At 58.3% G+C, this 15,066-nt stretch overlaps 1 protein-coding gene across 2 annotated transcripts in view; it reads left to right on the plus strand.

Moving 5' to 3' along the window:
* Window positions 1–15,066, plus strand: part of KIRREL1 (kirre like nephrin family adhesion molecule 1) — an 85,795-nt gene that overhangs the window by 61,512 nt on the left and 9,217 nt on the right. For both annotated transcript variants that reach the window (XM_048827998.2, XM_075123076.1), the window contains exons 2-10: window positions 624–773; window positions 2,570–2,719; window positions 7,454–7,611; window positions 8,981–9,131; window positions 10,864–10,969; window positions 11,305–11,453; window positions 12,610–12,737; window positions 12,837–12,963; window positions 13,482–13,582. In XM_048827998.2, the coding sequence (XP_048683955.2) occupies window positions 624–773; window positions 2,570–2,719; window positions 7,454–7,611; window positions 8,981–9,131; window positions 10,864–10,969; window positions 11,305–11,453; window positions 12,610–12,737; window positions 12,837–12,963; window positions 13,482–13,582 (1,220 nt within the window). The remainder of the gene's footprint in view (window positions 1–623; window positions 774–2,569; window positions 2,720–7,453; window positions 7,612–8,980; window positions 9,132–10,863; window positions 10,970–11,304; window positions 11,454–12,609; window positions 12,738–12,836; window positions 12,964–13,481; window positions 13,583–15,066) is intronic.

Here is a 15,066-nt window from a genome sequence, read left to right on the forward strand (position 1 = left end):
GCGCTGTGCTGCAGGGAGCAGTGGGGTGGGGGCTCAGTAGGGGGCGCTCTCCCCTCTGGCTCTGTGCTGACCCCAGGGCGATGCTAGGGGGTGCTGTGCTGCAGGGAGCAGTGGGGTGGGGGCTCAGTAGGGGGCGCTCTCCCCTCTGGCTCTGTCGTGACCCCAGGGCGGCGCTAGGGGGCGCTGTGCTGCAGGGAGCAGTGGGGTGGGTGCTCGGGGGGGGCGCGCTCCCCTCTGGCTCTGTGCTGACCCCAGGGCGATGCTAGGGGGCGCTGTGCTGCAGGGAGCAGTGGGGTGGGGGCTCAGGAGGGGGGCGCTCTCCCCTCTGGCTCTGTCGTGACCCCAGGGAGATGCTAGGGGGCGCTGTGCTGCAGGGAGCAGTGGGGTGGGTGCTCAGGGGGGGGCGCGCTCCCCTCTGGCTCTGTGCTGACCCCAGAGCAGCGCTAGGAGGCGCTGTGCTGCAGGGAGCAGTGGGGTGGGGGCTCAGGAGGGGGCGCTCTCCCCTCTGATTCCCCAGTCCCCACCCCAACATTACTGGTGGGAGAAACTGGTCCCTGTGCTCAGTGCCGTGTGGGGTCCCTCCCTCCCCGGGGCTCTAACGCTCATCCTCTCTCCTTTCCCAGTTGTCCAGACCCGGTTCAGTGAGGAGCCAGAGGACCAGACTGTGGTGGCCGGGCAGAGGCTTGTCCTGTCCTGCGTGGTGCTGAACTACTCCGGGATCGTGCAATGGACCAAAGACGGCCTGGCGCTGGGCATGGGGCAGGGGCTGAAAGGTACTGACACTCTGGCCGGGGCAGGGAGGGGAGGCGCCCAACCTGCGGGTCAAGGAGTCGGGGTGATCCATCGCTTCCCTGTCCCTTCCCTGTCGTAGTCTTCTCGGTGGCGATGGGGCTGGAGTCACAAGGCACGAGCAGCAACGTGACTGATCTACCCACTGCCCTTCTCCCTGGGCAGACCCGATTGCTGGCTCTCCTGGCGTTAATGTCAATGGACTAAATGGGCCCTGAGAGTCCAAGGTGTTAACAGGGCCCTGTCACTGTCCGGGGAACACCCAGGGCCGCTCCAACAGATTCAGATGCCAGCTCCGGTGATTCCCAAGCCCGCTGGCGTCCTGTCTCCCAGTGCCAATCGGGGTGGGGGGGGAGCGTGTGTCTCTTGCTGGCAGCCCACTCCTTTCCCCTCTGTGCTTATCCAGGTTTCGTTCATTCGCTGCCCCACGTCTCCACCCTCTCGCGCTCATCCCTCCCGCCTGCCCTGCCCTTCGCTCAGTCTTTCTTTCATGCCCCCTGCCCACCATGCACACACTGGGGGGAGCAGAGCGCCGTTAGCTGGGACGACATTGCTGAATGAGATGGAGAGAGGGGAAGAGGCTGGCTGGCATCTAACCTGTGGAAAGCAGGGCAGAATGAAATCATAACTCCGTTGATTCCCATAGAGTAACACCCGGGATTCATTTGGCCCATTCTCTTCCTACACTCTGAATTCTCTTCCGCGCTCCAGGGTTTTTATTAGGTCTAGAGGAGCCGCCTCTTTTTAATCACAGGACAGACTTAGCCGGTGGAACTGACTGCCACAAGATACTAATGGGTGGTAGAGCTTAGCATGGTTCAGGCTTTATGCAGATAATAAGACAAGCTGTCCAGAAGCCACTGGCTACCTGGTATTAGGAACGAATTAACCTGTCCTGGGGCAGGTTATTCCAGAATTAATAACAGTCCCTAGCTCTTATTAGTTGTAGATCTCAACGCACTTTACAAAGGAGCCTAGAGTTATTCTCCCCATTGTACAGAGGGGGAAACTGAGGCATAGAGAAGGGAAGTGACTTGTCCAAGGTTACACAGCAGACCGATGGCAGAAGTGGGACTGGAACACAGATCTCTTGAGTCCCCATCCAGTGTTCTAGCCATGAAGCCACACTGCCTCCCGTTATGGGGGTTCTTACACTTTCCTCTGAAGCAGCAGTTGGAAACAAGATACCAGGCTAGATGGGCCCCTGGCCTGACCCAGCATTTCTTATGCTCCTGTGTCTTTCTGATGAGATGGAAAACTGCAGTCTCAACCACTCATGCTCGTTTAAGATCCCATAGCACCTTTTCTATGAATCATAACCTTGTCCTCCTGGCCCCATTCCACCTCTGGCAGTGACGTTCTAGATCCCACTGTGGTTTCAGTTCCTCCCTTGCTGTCCTATATTGTTGTGCAGTGTTGCTGTTAAGCAACTGCCATGCCCCACCCCAGATGCAGTTGCATTTCAGTGCTTGGTGAATGAGTCCCATGAAGCATTGCTATGTGGCTGTTAAACAGCTGCCATGCACCACCCCAGAGGTGGCCGCATTTCAGCACTGGGTGAGCAATCCCTGTGCAGTGTTGCTGAGTGGCTGTTAAACAGCTGCCATGCACCACCCCAGAGGTGGCTGCAGCTATTCCTGACGGAGCTTGTATGTCATCGTTCACATCTGCAAAGGGGTTTGGGATCCCAGGGAACCGTCCCTTAACCTGTCTCTAGTGCCTCCTACCGGTGCCATGTCCCTTCCTGTCACCTCCCTGCCTGTCCTGTCTCTTTCTGCAGCCTGGCCACGCTACCGGATCATCGGCACGGCAGACTCCGGACAATACAACCTGGAGATCACCGACGCCGAGCTCTCGGATGACGCCTTGTACGAGTGCCAGGCCACAGAAGCCGCGCTGCGCTCCCGGCGGGCCAAGCTCACCGTCCTGAGTAAGGGGCCGCCCGCTCCCCCGGCCCTTCTTCTGCAGGGCTCCCCCAGCCCCCCAGCCCCTCTCCCTGTGTCAGGGCTGTGCCCGGGATTGGACTAGGTGCTCTGCTCTGTCTCTTGTTGGGTTGGTGCAAAGCGGCTCGCCAGGGTGAATCTGGGTTGGTTCTGCGACTGGAGACCTGCAGGGAGCAGCGAGGGTGACCCAGAGCTGGGGGCGCTCTCCCCTTTGAGTCCATGCTGAGGCACGTGTCCCCGAGTGAACCCTCCACCCTGCTCCCCGCAGCACAGCGCCCCCTAGTGCCAGGCTGGGACACTGGGGTCAGCACTGCTCTAGAGGGGAGAGCGCCCCCTACTGAGTCCCCACCCCATCCCTGCAGCACAGCGCCCCCTAGTGCCAGGCTGGGACACTGGGGTCAGCACTGCTCTAGAGGGGAGAGCGCCCCCTACTGAGTCCCCACCCCATCCCTGCAGCACAGCGCCCCCTAGTGCCAGGCTGGGACACTGGGGTCAGGACTGACGCAGAGAGGAGTGCGCCATCTAACCCTCCTCCTGTCCACTGGGGACACCCACTCAACTGACCCAACCCATGGCCGCTTCTCTAGAGGAGACCTGGGCCTGACACTAGCATGTCTGCCAGCAGCTGTTCCCTCTTGGGTACCCCAACTGTGGGAGGGGATCCCGTTTTCCAGCCTGCCCCAGAGCCTGGGCGGGGCATGGCCTCTGCCGGGTGGCCCTGATCTCCCTGAGCGCTTTCGCCGCCTTCGAAACCCCTTTGCTCAAAAATGAAGTGCAGAGAACTTGGTGGCGGCCGCCGGCTCCGCGGGCCGTCGGGAATGCCGCTCCCGCAGCCGCCTCCCCCCGCCCTCGCGGGTCCTGGATGTGCCGCTCCCTTTAATGCCTTCATCTATATGCGCGCCGTGACTGAGTTACTGCAGCTGTGGGCGACGTAACTTTGATTTCCCTGACTTTTGTGCCTTGTAAAAAGCCGCAATCGAAATATTGCATGAATGGGATTTGGGGCCGATGGATTTTTTCCTCCCCTTCTCTTGCATTGAAATTCTTATTCTAACGCCGGGAGATAAAATTAAAGGGAAGGCGTGAGGGGGATGCTGCTGGATTACTGAACGGGCAGCTGAAACCGCAGATTTCCGCCCGGTCACTCGGGTTCGGGGGCGGGTGGGCTGGGGCCTGGGAGCAGTTAGAAAGGCTCGTATGATGGCCTCTTAGGGGGGTTAAGAGAGGGGGAGGGATGGTTTGGGCAGGGTCTGAAGGATTCAGGGCTGTTTGGAGCTTTGCACGCTACCCCACACATGCATCTTCCTAGCGCCATGCGCCGGGCGCTGCAGGAGATGGCCGCGCTCCCTTCCATGACGCTGTTAATGCAGGTGAGGGTTTCGGGGGACAGCACGGGGGTGAGGCCAGGCCACGCAGGGAGGTGGAGAGCCAGAGGGAATCGTAGAGTTTGCCGGTGTCCAGCAGCCTGCATTAGAGTCAGCCCAGCCCAGCCCATCTCTCCTCTGCCACTGGGGCACTTCGCCAGTGGGGCGTCAGGCTAGCAGCCAGCTCTCGGCACCACCGAAGCCCGGCTCCGAGAGGGACCGAGCGGGGATGCTGCACGAGGGGGCCGGGCAGAACTGACAGTGGTGGGGGCATGCTCGGGGCCCACGGCTAGGGCAGGCTGGGAGAATGGGACACGGGCTGAGATCAGCAGGTGCTGGCGGGGGGATCCTCCCTCCCCTTGCCCGCCCCATGGGAGGGCTCTGAAGCCCTGTGGGTTGGATGCCTGTACAGTCAGCGGCACGGGGGGCTGGAGTTGGATACACTGGGGTTCTGGAGAGACAACAAGCGACCTCGGCCCTTCAGCAATGCTGCCAGGGAATCTCCTTTCTGCAACTCTAGAGGCTGAGGGAGCTTGAGATAAACCCGCTAAGGCCCTGCTTGTGCCCCCTACCTGGGCAGGGCTAGGTGACAGGATGACCGTCCAGACTGGTGCTGTCACCGCCAGGGCAAAAGCAGCCTGTAAGCAAAAGCACAGGAGCCAGGGGCCAGGGTTTCAAACCAGGGTCCCGAGCGAGTTGGCTGGGGACAGGGATGCCCTGGGTCTATGCGAGGAGCAGAAGCAGAAACTGCGCAAGCTTGTTCCATCCTTTTCCGCTCTTCCCTTCCTCCCCGGCAGGCCCTGCGCGCCCTCCTCTAGACCCCCATTATGCATTCGCATAACTGCAGAGAACCCCCCTGGGGCAATTTGAAACCAATGGGGCCTTTCCAACACATCCATCTGGGCTCCCTCTCTGCGAGCGTGTCAGAAAAATCCCATCCTACCTGCAAACAGCCAACCCCCCGCCCTGCCAGCCGCAGGTCCCGGAACTTTTATAGCGCACTCCGGGGACGGCACCTGCAGGCAAACAGAGAAGAAAGCCATAAGCTGTCACTGTCGCGACTGACGGCTCGCATCCACCCCACCCGCAATCCTGCCTGCTTCGTGGGTAACGGCGGAAGATTGGGAGCAAAGATCTTTTTTTGGTGGCCCAGTTTCCTTCTCTTAAGGTTTTGTTCTTAACTCCAAACAAGGCCTGCTTCTTCTTTTATTTTTATTTTTAAATTAAGCCCTAATAAATCAGTAATGGGGCTTTAGAAATCAATCACAAAGTGGCTTTGTACAAAGAAAAGCAACTTCCCCAGCTCAGTTTCCCGGCTGACAATCAGCTGTCAAAGCCTGACTTCACTTACACAGAGCCCGCAAACAGGCCTGTGTCTTTTTTCGTGCTGCTAATCAGTTTCTCTTTATTAGAGCATCATCAATTTTTCAGTGTCATGCGGCCTGGATTCATTAAGACGTGCGGTGGTTGAAAGAGCCACCAAAAACCTCCGCTCGCTGTGGAGTACAACTTGGTAGGGCTTTTTTTAAAGCCCCTTTCCCTGCTGTAAGAGCTGCAGGTCCAAGACAGAGCTCCTGAGCAGATTACATAAAGCTCTCATTAAAACACAGATCTCTCTGCATATTTCATCTAACGGAATAGCACATGTAACCACCTTTAGATAGCATCTCTGGCTGGGCTTCCTGTCGTGTCTCTGTGTCTGTCACAGAGGGCCGAAAACAGGGGCGAGTGCTGATCAGGGATTTTTCGGCAAAATGTTTTTTTGCTGGCTTCAGCAAGACTGAAATGGCTGGCGGGGAAGGTCTGGTTTCAACAAATGTCCCGACTTGAAAAGCCGTTTAGGAATTGTCATCATTTTTCAAAGGCAAAGTTTTGATGTCTCAGTTCAGCACGACTTTCTGGTTCAAAATGTCCCTTCATTTGTACTAAGGAGAAAAGAAGCAAAGGGTTGAAACTGAAATGACATATGAGGCGTCGTGATTGACCCAAAACAATTTATTTTTTCGGTTCACAAAAAATTTCAAGATTTTACCTTTGATCCCTAATTTGAGCATGGAAAAATGTTTTAAATCTTGAAAATACACATGGGATTGGCAGTTCTCTCTCCCCTCCCCGCCTTAATATCGGGGTGTGACCCGCACTGCCCCATCCGAATGGAGAATGGTTCATTTCCTGGGGTCAAACGCTTTGGAGCTTTCTCAAATGGGGCCAGATCGATTGAGGCCAGTTTGTGCAGGTTTTCAGGTTATATTAAAAGGATGGTCGGAGCTCGGGATGGAGGGTGTGAGCTGGTCACCGTAACAGGGGTTGAATGAATCCCTCCCCCAGCATTATCTGCCCAGTCAGCCAGGTGCATTATGGGAGCGTTCAGAAGCACCAGCTGTTGACCAGGGCTGAAGTCAGAGTACTGGGCTGATGGACTAGTGGTCTGGTCTGGTGCAGATGCTGGGGTGGATGGACCAATGGTCTAGTCCAGTGCTGATGCTGGACTGGATGGACCAATGGTCTGGTCCGGGGCAGCAGGAAGGGGAGACGCTGGGGTGGATGGCTCAATGGTCTGATCTGGGGCAGCAGCAAGGGGAGATGCTGGGGTGGATGGCTCAGTGGTCTGGTCCGGGGCAGCAGTAAGTGGGATGCTGGGGTGGATGGCTCAATGGTCTGGTCCAGGGCAGCAGCAAGGGGAGATGCTGGGGTGGATGGCTCAGTGGTCTGGTCCGGGGCAGCAGTAAGTGGGATGCTGGGGTGGATGGCTCAATGGTCTGATCCGGGGCAGCAGCAAGGGGAGATGCTGGGGTGGATGGCTCAGTGGTCTGGTCCGGGGCAGCAGTAAGTGGGATGCTGGGGTGGATGGCTCAATGGTCTGATCCGGGGCAGCAGCAAGGGGAGATGCTGGGGTGGATGGCTCAGTGGTCTGGTCCGGGGCAGCAGTAAGTGGGATGCTGGGGTGGATGGCTCAATGGTCTGGTCCGGGGCAGCAGGAAGGGGAGGTGCTGGGGTGGATGGACCATGGCTTCGCTCAGATATGGCATGAACGGTGTAGACTGCACCCAGGGGCTCAATGCTCTGCCACAACATGTTGACCCCTGTGTTCCCTGCACGCTGACCCCTGTGTTCCCCACGTTCCTGATGGTGCTTGGCGAGTTTCTTCCCCCACTTCGTCTGGTCCGCGATTTCTCCCCCCGTCGCCTCGCCATGCCCACTACCCTGGGGGCCGTGGTGTGTGTAGCGGGGCCGGGAATATATTGTGGGCGGCAGAGGGTGAGGGGTCAGCCAGCGCCGGGGTGCACCGAAGCCCCAGCCGCGTGCCGGATCTGAGCCAACCCGGCACTCACCTGCCTCTCTCTCCGCTGCTGCCAGTTCCCCCTGAAGACCCGGTGATCGACGGCGCCCCCGAGATCCTGCTGCGGGCTGGCACCCCGTACAACCTGACGTGCCGGGCTCACAGCGCCAAGCCTGCCGCCACCATCGTCTGGTTCCGGGACGGGCTGCAGCAGGACGACACCAGCATCAGCACGGTACAGAGCCCGGCCCGCCCGGCCTTTGCCGTTCCCCACCAGCTAGAAGATGCCGAGGGTGGGGAGAGAAGGCAGGTGGATCCCTCCTCCCCTGGGGAGGCGCAGCGGGGTGGCTGGCTCCGTTTGAAACCCCTGCAGGAAGGACACAGGAGAGCAGCCCCTCCAGGGCACAGCCCTCTAACCCGCCTGCGCCACTCAGAATCCTGGGCCCCTTTTCTCCTGCATTCATGTAACGAGTTAGAGAGGTCTCAGTCCAGCCCAGGGGAGCGAACAATGACTGCCCGTCCCCGTCAGCCCTCATTAGCAGTTGGCCCTCGTTAGCACGTGGCCTGAGGACGGAATGGGCCACGGAGGCTCAGCTCCCCTTCCACCCCGGAGGCGGACGTCCTGCTCATCCCTCCCACTGCACCTGCTCTGGGTGCCCCAGGGCTGTCACCGGATCCTTGTTAATTGCTGGAAGGAAATGCCATCCCCTCCCCCTCCCACTGCCTCTTTAATTGGTTTGACTAGTTTTCCTTTCCCCTGACAGAGCTGGTTGCACTTTCCAAGAGCACTTGAAAGCCAAATGTCCCGCTCATTAATCCCCACACAGTTTATGGTGCGAGAACATTAATCCTGATGAACTTGTGGGGCATTTTATGGGCATGTCACAGGCGAGTGGGGGAGCGCCATTCCAGGCGAATTCGGAAACCATTCACTGCAGCGTTAGCACTTGCCGGCCTGGCTCCGACCCCCCCGGGAAGTCCTGCCCACCGAGATTCTCCCCAGCAGTGGCATCATCAGAGAGTTTGGGGTTGTTTTTTTTCAGTGACAGAGTACAGTCTAGTGGTTACAGCAGGACACCTGAGTCCTCTCCCCAGCCTTGAGAGAGGAGTGGGGTCTAGTGGTTAGAGCGGGTGGGGACTAGGCACCTGGATTCCTCGGTTCTGTTCTCAGATCTGGAAGACGAGTGGGGTCTAGCGGTTAGAGTTGGGGGGCACTTGGCATAGGATTTCTGTGTTCTTCCACCAACTGTAGAAGGAAGTGCTGTCTAGTGGTTAGAGCAGTGAACTTTAAGTCAGGACTCCTGGGTTCTCTTCCCAGCTCTGGCTGGGAATGGGGTCTAGTGGTTAGAGCAGCAAAATAGAAATTAGGGCTCCTGGTTCTTCTCCCAGGCCTGGGCTGGAGCCTAAGTCTGGTGGTCAGAGCAGGGGGAAGGGAATCTGGGCTTGTGGACACTGTACCTGACTCTGCCACTGACATGCTGTGTGGTCTTGTGCATGTCCCTTGCCCTCTCAGTTTCTCCACCTGGGCAATAGAAAGGAATAGCACCAAGTGCCCCCCTTCTGCCAGCCCTATGGTTTGATCATCTCCTCTTCCCTGTGGACAGGAAGTGTTAGCAGATGGCAAGAGGGAAACCACGGTCAGCCAGCTCCTCATCAACCCCACAGACGCGGACATCGGGCGGGTCTTTGTCTGCCGGAGCACCAACGACGCCGTCCCGGCCGGCAAGGAGACCTCCATCAAGCTGAACGTACACCGTGAGTCCAGCCCCCGCCCTGCTGCTGGGCTCCAGGGCCCCGCTGGACGGCAAGTGCAGGAGCAGTGGGAATGGGGCCTGGTTCCCCACCTCCCTTCCCCTCATCAGTTACACCAGTGTGCAGTGGGTGCAGAACACTGCCATTTACACCCACTGGGGTAAATGACCAGGTGAGGGGCAGGGGGCAGCCCACAGGAGGCTGTGTCTGCAATGGGGAAAGAAGCCACCCCAGGGCACTGATCACATCCAGTGCTTGGTTCGTAGATAGAGGGGTGTGTAGGAGGATAGATAGATAGATAGATAGATAGATAGATAGATAGATAGATAGATAGATAGATAGATAGAGGGGCTGTCTGGGATGGATGGATGGACAGATGGGGTATCTGGGGATGGATGGACAGAGATGGGGTGTCTGGGGATAGAGGGATGGTTAGAGAGGGGGTGTCTGGGGATGGATGGACAGGCAGACAGACAGAGTGGGGGTGTCTGGAGATGGATAGATAGAGAGGGGGTGTCTGAGGATGGATTGATGGACAGACGGGGTGTCTGGGGATGGAGGATGGATAGATGGATAGAGGGGGGTGTCTGGGATGGATGGACAGACGGACAGACAGGGTGGGGGTGTCTGGGATGGATGGACAGACAGACAGGGTGGGGGTGTCTGGGGATGAATGGACAGGGTGGGTGTCTGGGGATGGATAGAGGGATAGAGGGGGTGTCTGGGGATGGATGGACAGACGGACAGACAGAGTGGGGGTGTCTGGAGATAGATAGATAACTGCTCTGCCAGGTTCTTAGGGTTATGTGCATTGGTGTCACCCTAATTTCCACACTTTGGAACCCCAGTCTACCTTTTGGTGACAGAATGCCCCCTCTCCAGCCGGTCCCAGCTGGGCAGCCCCATGGCACAGGGTGGGGCGGGACGCTCATGCTGGCGCTGCCTAGCTACACCTGGCCCCGGGGCGGCTGGAGGAGCTCCGATCGTCCTAGGTTTAGAATCACTGTGAGATGCGAGGCTGGGAGGCTCTCCGCTGGCTGCCCCGGACAGCTCTGCATGTCAGGCCCCCCGCCCAGCCCCCCGGCACGCTGTGACAGCACCCGGTCCCACGAGCGTGGCTGGGCAGCTGCAGGCCACCGGGGTACCGGGGCGCGGGGCCACCCTGCCTGAGAGGCACAAACAGCCTGCAGGACGCACGGGGGCCAGGGCGTGGGGGCCAGTGGACGGAGCACAGGACCGGGACTCAGGAGCTGGGGGTCTCCAGGTCTGCCGCTGATCTGCTGGGGCAAGTCTCTGCCGGCCGCCCGCGGAGCGGGGCCGGGGGATGGCGCTGGCCTGCCGTGTGGGGCTGCAGCGTTGGCCGCTCAGGATTTCCCCGCTGTGTCTGCGGCCCAGCACTGACCCCCAGTGGCTGCTGTGGGGAATCGCAGCTCTCACGGGACCCGAGAGGCAGCTGGGGCGCGGCGTTCCCCCTGCCACGTGGCACTGACCGGAGGAGGCTGATCCACAGACTGTCCACCCCTTGGTTTTCCATTGAGCTTCTCCTGGAGCTCCCCCCAGCGTTGATTTAAAGACCCCCGCCCCAGCCAGGGAAAATCCGCCCCGTGGCTCACTGGGCTGGCAGAACAAGCAGCTCCCTGCACCAGGCTCCAGCCTGGGGGCCTTTTTTGTCCCTGCCTCAGTTTCCTTCCCGTGCATCGTGCCAGTGACGGCTGTCTCCGTCTCTCCCGGGCAGATCCCCCCACGGTCACCCTCTCCATCCAGCCCCAGACGGTGCAGGAAGGCGAGCGGGTCGTCTTCACCTGCGTGGCCACAGCCAACCCGGAGATCAGAGGCTACAGGTGAGGGGCGCGGGTGGAACCAGCGGGGATACAATTAAATGGGAGTCCCCGGGCCAACCAGCTCCTGAATCCAGATTCCCGCTAGCATCACAGCACTCAGCTTCGGCTCCTGATGCCTCCCCCACACCCCAGTGGATTCGAACCGTTCACTGATGGGTTACACAGCTCCGAAGCCCATCATCAACCCGCTGAGCCGCCTCCCTCCTTGGGGGGAGGAGCCTCTCTCTGTGTCTGCCCTCCCCTTCCCCCCAGGGGGAGGAGCCTCTAGCTGTGTCTGGCCTCCCCTTCCCCCCAGGGGGAGGAGCCTATCATCATGTCTGCTCTCCCCCCCACAGGTGGGCCAAGGGTGGCGTGATCATCGAAGAAGCCAAGGACAGCAAGTACGAGGCGCAGGTGGATTATTCCTTCTTCACGGAGCCCGTCTCGTGCGAGGTGCACAATGATGTGGGAAGCACCAACGTCAGCACGCTGGTGGACGTGCACTGTGAGTGCCGCAGGGGGGCGATGCGCCCCACCGCTCGGCCTGGGCGGAGACGAGTCGGGGCTGGAAAAGGGGGGTTCTGCAGGGAGGCGGCTGGGCACAGGCAGAGCCCAGGGTGCTCGCTGGCTCCCCGGGTACCAGCCAGCCTAGTGGTGTGTCACCTGAGTGCCAAGCCCGGCCCTGAGCACGCAGAAAACACGGCCAGCGGCGGGACTCGAACGCAGGCTTGTTAGTGCCAAGGGCACAGACCGCCCCACTGCCTGAGCCCCTCGAGCTGTGCCTCAGTGGGCAGGGGCTGGAGGCTGGAGCCATGAGCACACGGGGACACACGGGGCATGCTCACGCACGAGCCTTGAGCACACAGGGACACACGGGGCATGCTCACGCACGAGCCTTGAGCACACGGGGACACACGGGGCATGCTCACGCACGAGCCTTGAGCACACAGGGACACACGGGGCATGCTCACGCACGAGCCTTGAGCACACGGGGACACACGGGGCATGCTCACGCACGAGCCTTGAGCACACAGGGACACACGGGGCATGCTCACGCACGAGCCTTGAGCACACGGGGACACACGGGGCATGCTCACGCACGAGCCTTGAGCACACGGGGACACACGGGGCATGCTCACGCACGAGCCTTGAGCACACGGGGACACACGGGGCATGCTCAAGCACGAGCCTTGAGCACTCGGGGACACACGGGGCATGCTCACGCACGAGCCTTGAGCACACGGGGACACACGGGGGGACATGCACAAGCAAGCCATGAGCACACGCCCTCACACACACAAGAACACACACACACACAAGCCATGAGCACATGCACGCGTGCACACAGACACACACACACACGCGCACGAGCCAGGAGCACACATGCACACACACCCCCATGTGGACACAGAGGTAAGCTATGAGCGCACACCCGGGGATGGACACACGGATGAACCACAAGCAGGGGGGTGAACACACATGGCGACACATGGACACACAAGCCATGAGCACACAGACATGTGGGGACACGCACACACACACACATGAGCCATGAGCCCACTGGGACACACCCACGGCAACGGGGACACACAGCCACGTCCACCCATGGGATCCAGGAACATACCTGCGCACCCAGGGCCGCTGACGTCTCTCTCTTGCAGTTGCCCCTCGGATCGTGGTGGACCCCAAGCCCACGACCACCGACATCGGCTCGGATGTGACGCTGACATGCGTGTGGGCCGGCAACCCCCCGCTGACCCTCACCTGGACCAAAAAAGAATCCAACATGGTAATTCCTCTCCCAGCGCCCCATAGCCCAGGGGCTCGCACGGCCTGTCCCCCGCCGCACACGCCCCCCTCTCACGCTCCGCCCTGTGTTTGTGCCCAGGTGCTGAGCAACAGCAACCAGCTCTACCTGAAGTCGGTGACACAGGTCGACGCTGGGCAGTACATCTGCAAAGCCATCGTGCCCAGGATCGGCGTGGGCGAGCGGGAGGTCACCCTCTTTGTCAATGGTGAGGCCCTCTGCCCAGGGTATTGGGGAGCAGGCTGTACCCCGGTGTTCATACCCACAGTACCCGAGTATTCAGACCCTCAGCTTGGTACCCTGGGCACGATGCCCCAGTATTTGGACCGACTTGGTACCCTGGGCACAGTACCCCAGTATTCAAACCCACAACTTGGTACCGAGGGGCAGTATGCCAGTATTCATGACCATGACTGGTACCCTGGCATAGTACCCCAGTATTCAAACCCACGACTTGGTACCCTGGACATGATGCCCCAGTATTCGTACCCACGACTTGGTACCTTGAGTACAATGCCCCAGTATTCATGCCCATTGGTACCCCTGGCACAGTACCCCAGTATTCATGCCCATTGGTACCCTAGCACAGTACCCCAGTATTCATGCCCAATGCCTAAACTAATGAGCCTGGTGCGATGTTCCACAGCCGTGGAGTGCCCACTCTGCCCCAGGCAGTCTCTGGCTTACGGTGCCCATTTTAAGCAGCTGTTTCTCCCCCCCCCACAGGCCCCCCGATCATCTCGAGCGAGGCCGTTCAGTACGCTGTGCGTGGCGACCGCGGGAAAGTGGAGTGTTTCATCGGGAGCACGCCACCCCCCGACCGCATTGTGAGTGCTCTCCTGGGGGGGCGCTCTCCACAGGGGGCGGGGCGGAGGGCAACCCGGCCTGGGCTGGGGACCCTCTAGCTAACACACCAGGGCAGCAGCAGCTTCCTTCCTAACCAGGACCTTGTCATCACGGTCTCTGTGCTTCTCAACGCTCCCTGGGCTGAGGAGCTGTGCTTGTTGCCTGTGCCAGAGAACGGAAGCCAGTTTATGCACCAACAGCTCCGCCAGTCCACACTCGCCAGGGTTAGGGACTGCAACGGGGAGCTATCCCACGGTCCCTGGCTCTGCTGCCGGGAAGAAGGCATGCTGGGAGATTTGTGAAGGACGGTGGCGGGTGGGCCGAGTGGAACCTTTCCAGCTCGTCTGTATCCACTTTGGCTCTAAGCACGGTCAGCCTGGAGTGGCCCTTAGCACAGATGCAAGCTGCCTGGTGCATGCGGACGTAAGATGAGCCACAGTCCTTGAGGCTGGTCAGTTTAGCATGGTCAGTTTCTCCAATATGGACTAGCCTAAATTTAAGGCACTCATGTTGTCCTTGGAGTTTATGCTGTGACATCCCCGTGGGTATATCTGACGCCAGTCTCTGGATTCATCAGCACGAGTTACCGCGGGTTGAGATACTGGACCAGGTGGGACCCATCCATGGGCTCATAAACCTCTCTATACCCTCCAGCCACTAGAGAGAGACAGAGAGTCGCGTTGGCATCAATAACGTGGGAGCTGGTTGGAAAATTGAATTTTTGTTCCCTGGGAAATTCGGAAATTCCCCAAATTAATTTTTGTTCTGAATCGTAACAAAAAAAATCAACATTTTGAAATGTGGCACAGAACAAAAAATTCCCCCAAATTTCTCTCCGAAACCATTGAGATGTTTTGGTTTGAGAAGGCAAAACCATTTGGTTCCAATAATGCTGATTCTTTTCAACGTGGATATTGTATTAAAATAATAAATATAACATACATTATCTACAATAATAAATACAATACAGTAGAGCTCCTGTTTAGCGAAATAATGGGGGATTGAGGAATTCATAATGTCGAAAAGCTCATAAAATTGAACATCTCAAAGTTGAGGGTAATACGGTGCACATGTTAATTTATTAATTGTTCAGTGATTGTGTACATAATGAGTGGTAACAGATGGGTTAAGGGTGCCGGATTTTCCTTTATTTGAGAAAACTGCAGCTCTTCTTCGTGGCTGCTAAATCTCTCAGACTTTTCAAGCCTCTACAGTCGCTTGAACGTTAGCTGATGGATTGTAGCAGAAAGATGGTTCTTGTAAGCGATCATTCATAAGGTCGATGTTCCTAAAACTGGGGTCCTGCTGTACATAAATATAATACACTATTAACATTAACATTTCACTATAAAATACAAGTTGAACCAAAATGAATCAGAGCAATGAATTCGAAATGGAACCTTTTGATGTCCTGGAAATGAGAACATTGAAATGATTCGTCAACACTGTTGAAATCGACAGGTTC

This window comes from Caretta caretta, chromosome 24 (genome assembly GCF_965140235.1).
Source record: "Caretta caretta isolate rCarCar2 chromosome 24, rCarCar1.hap1, whole genome shotgun sequence".
Taxonomy (NCBI): domain Eukaryota; kingdom Metazoa; phylum Chordata; order Testudines; family Cheloniidae; genus Caretta; species Caretta caretta.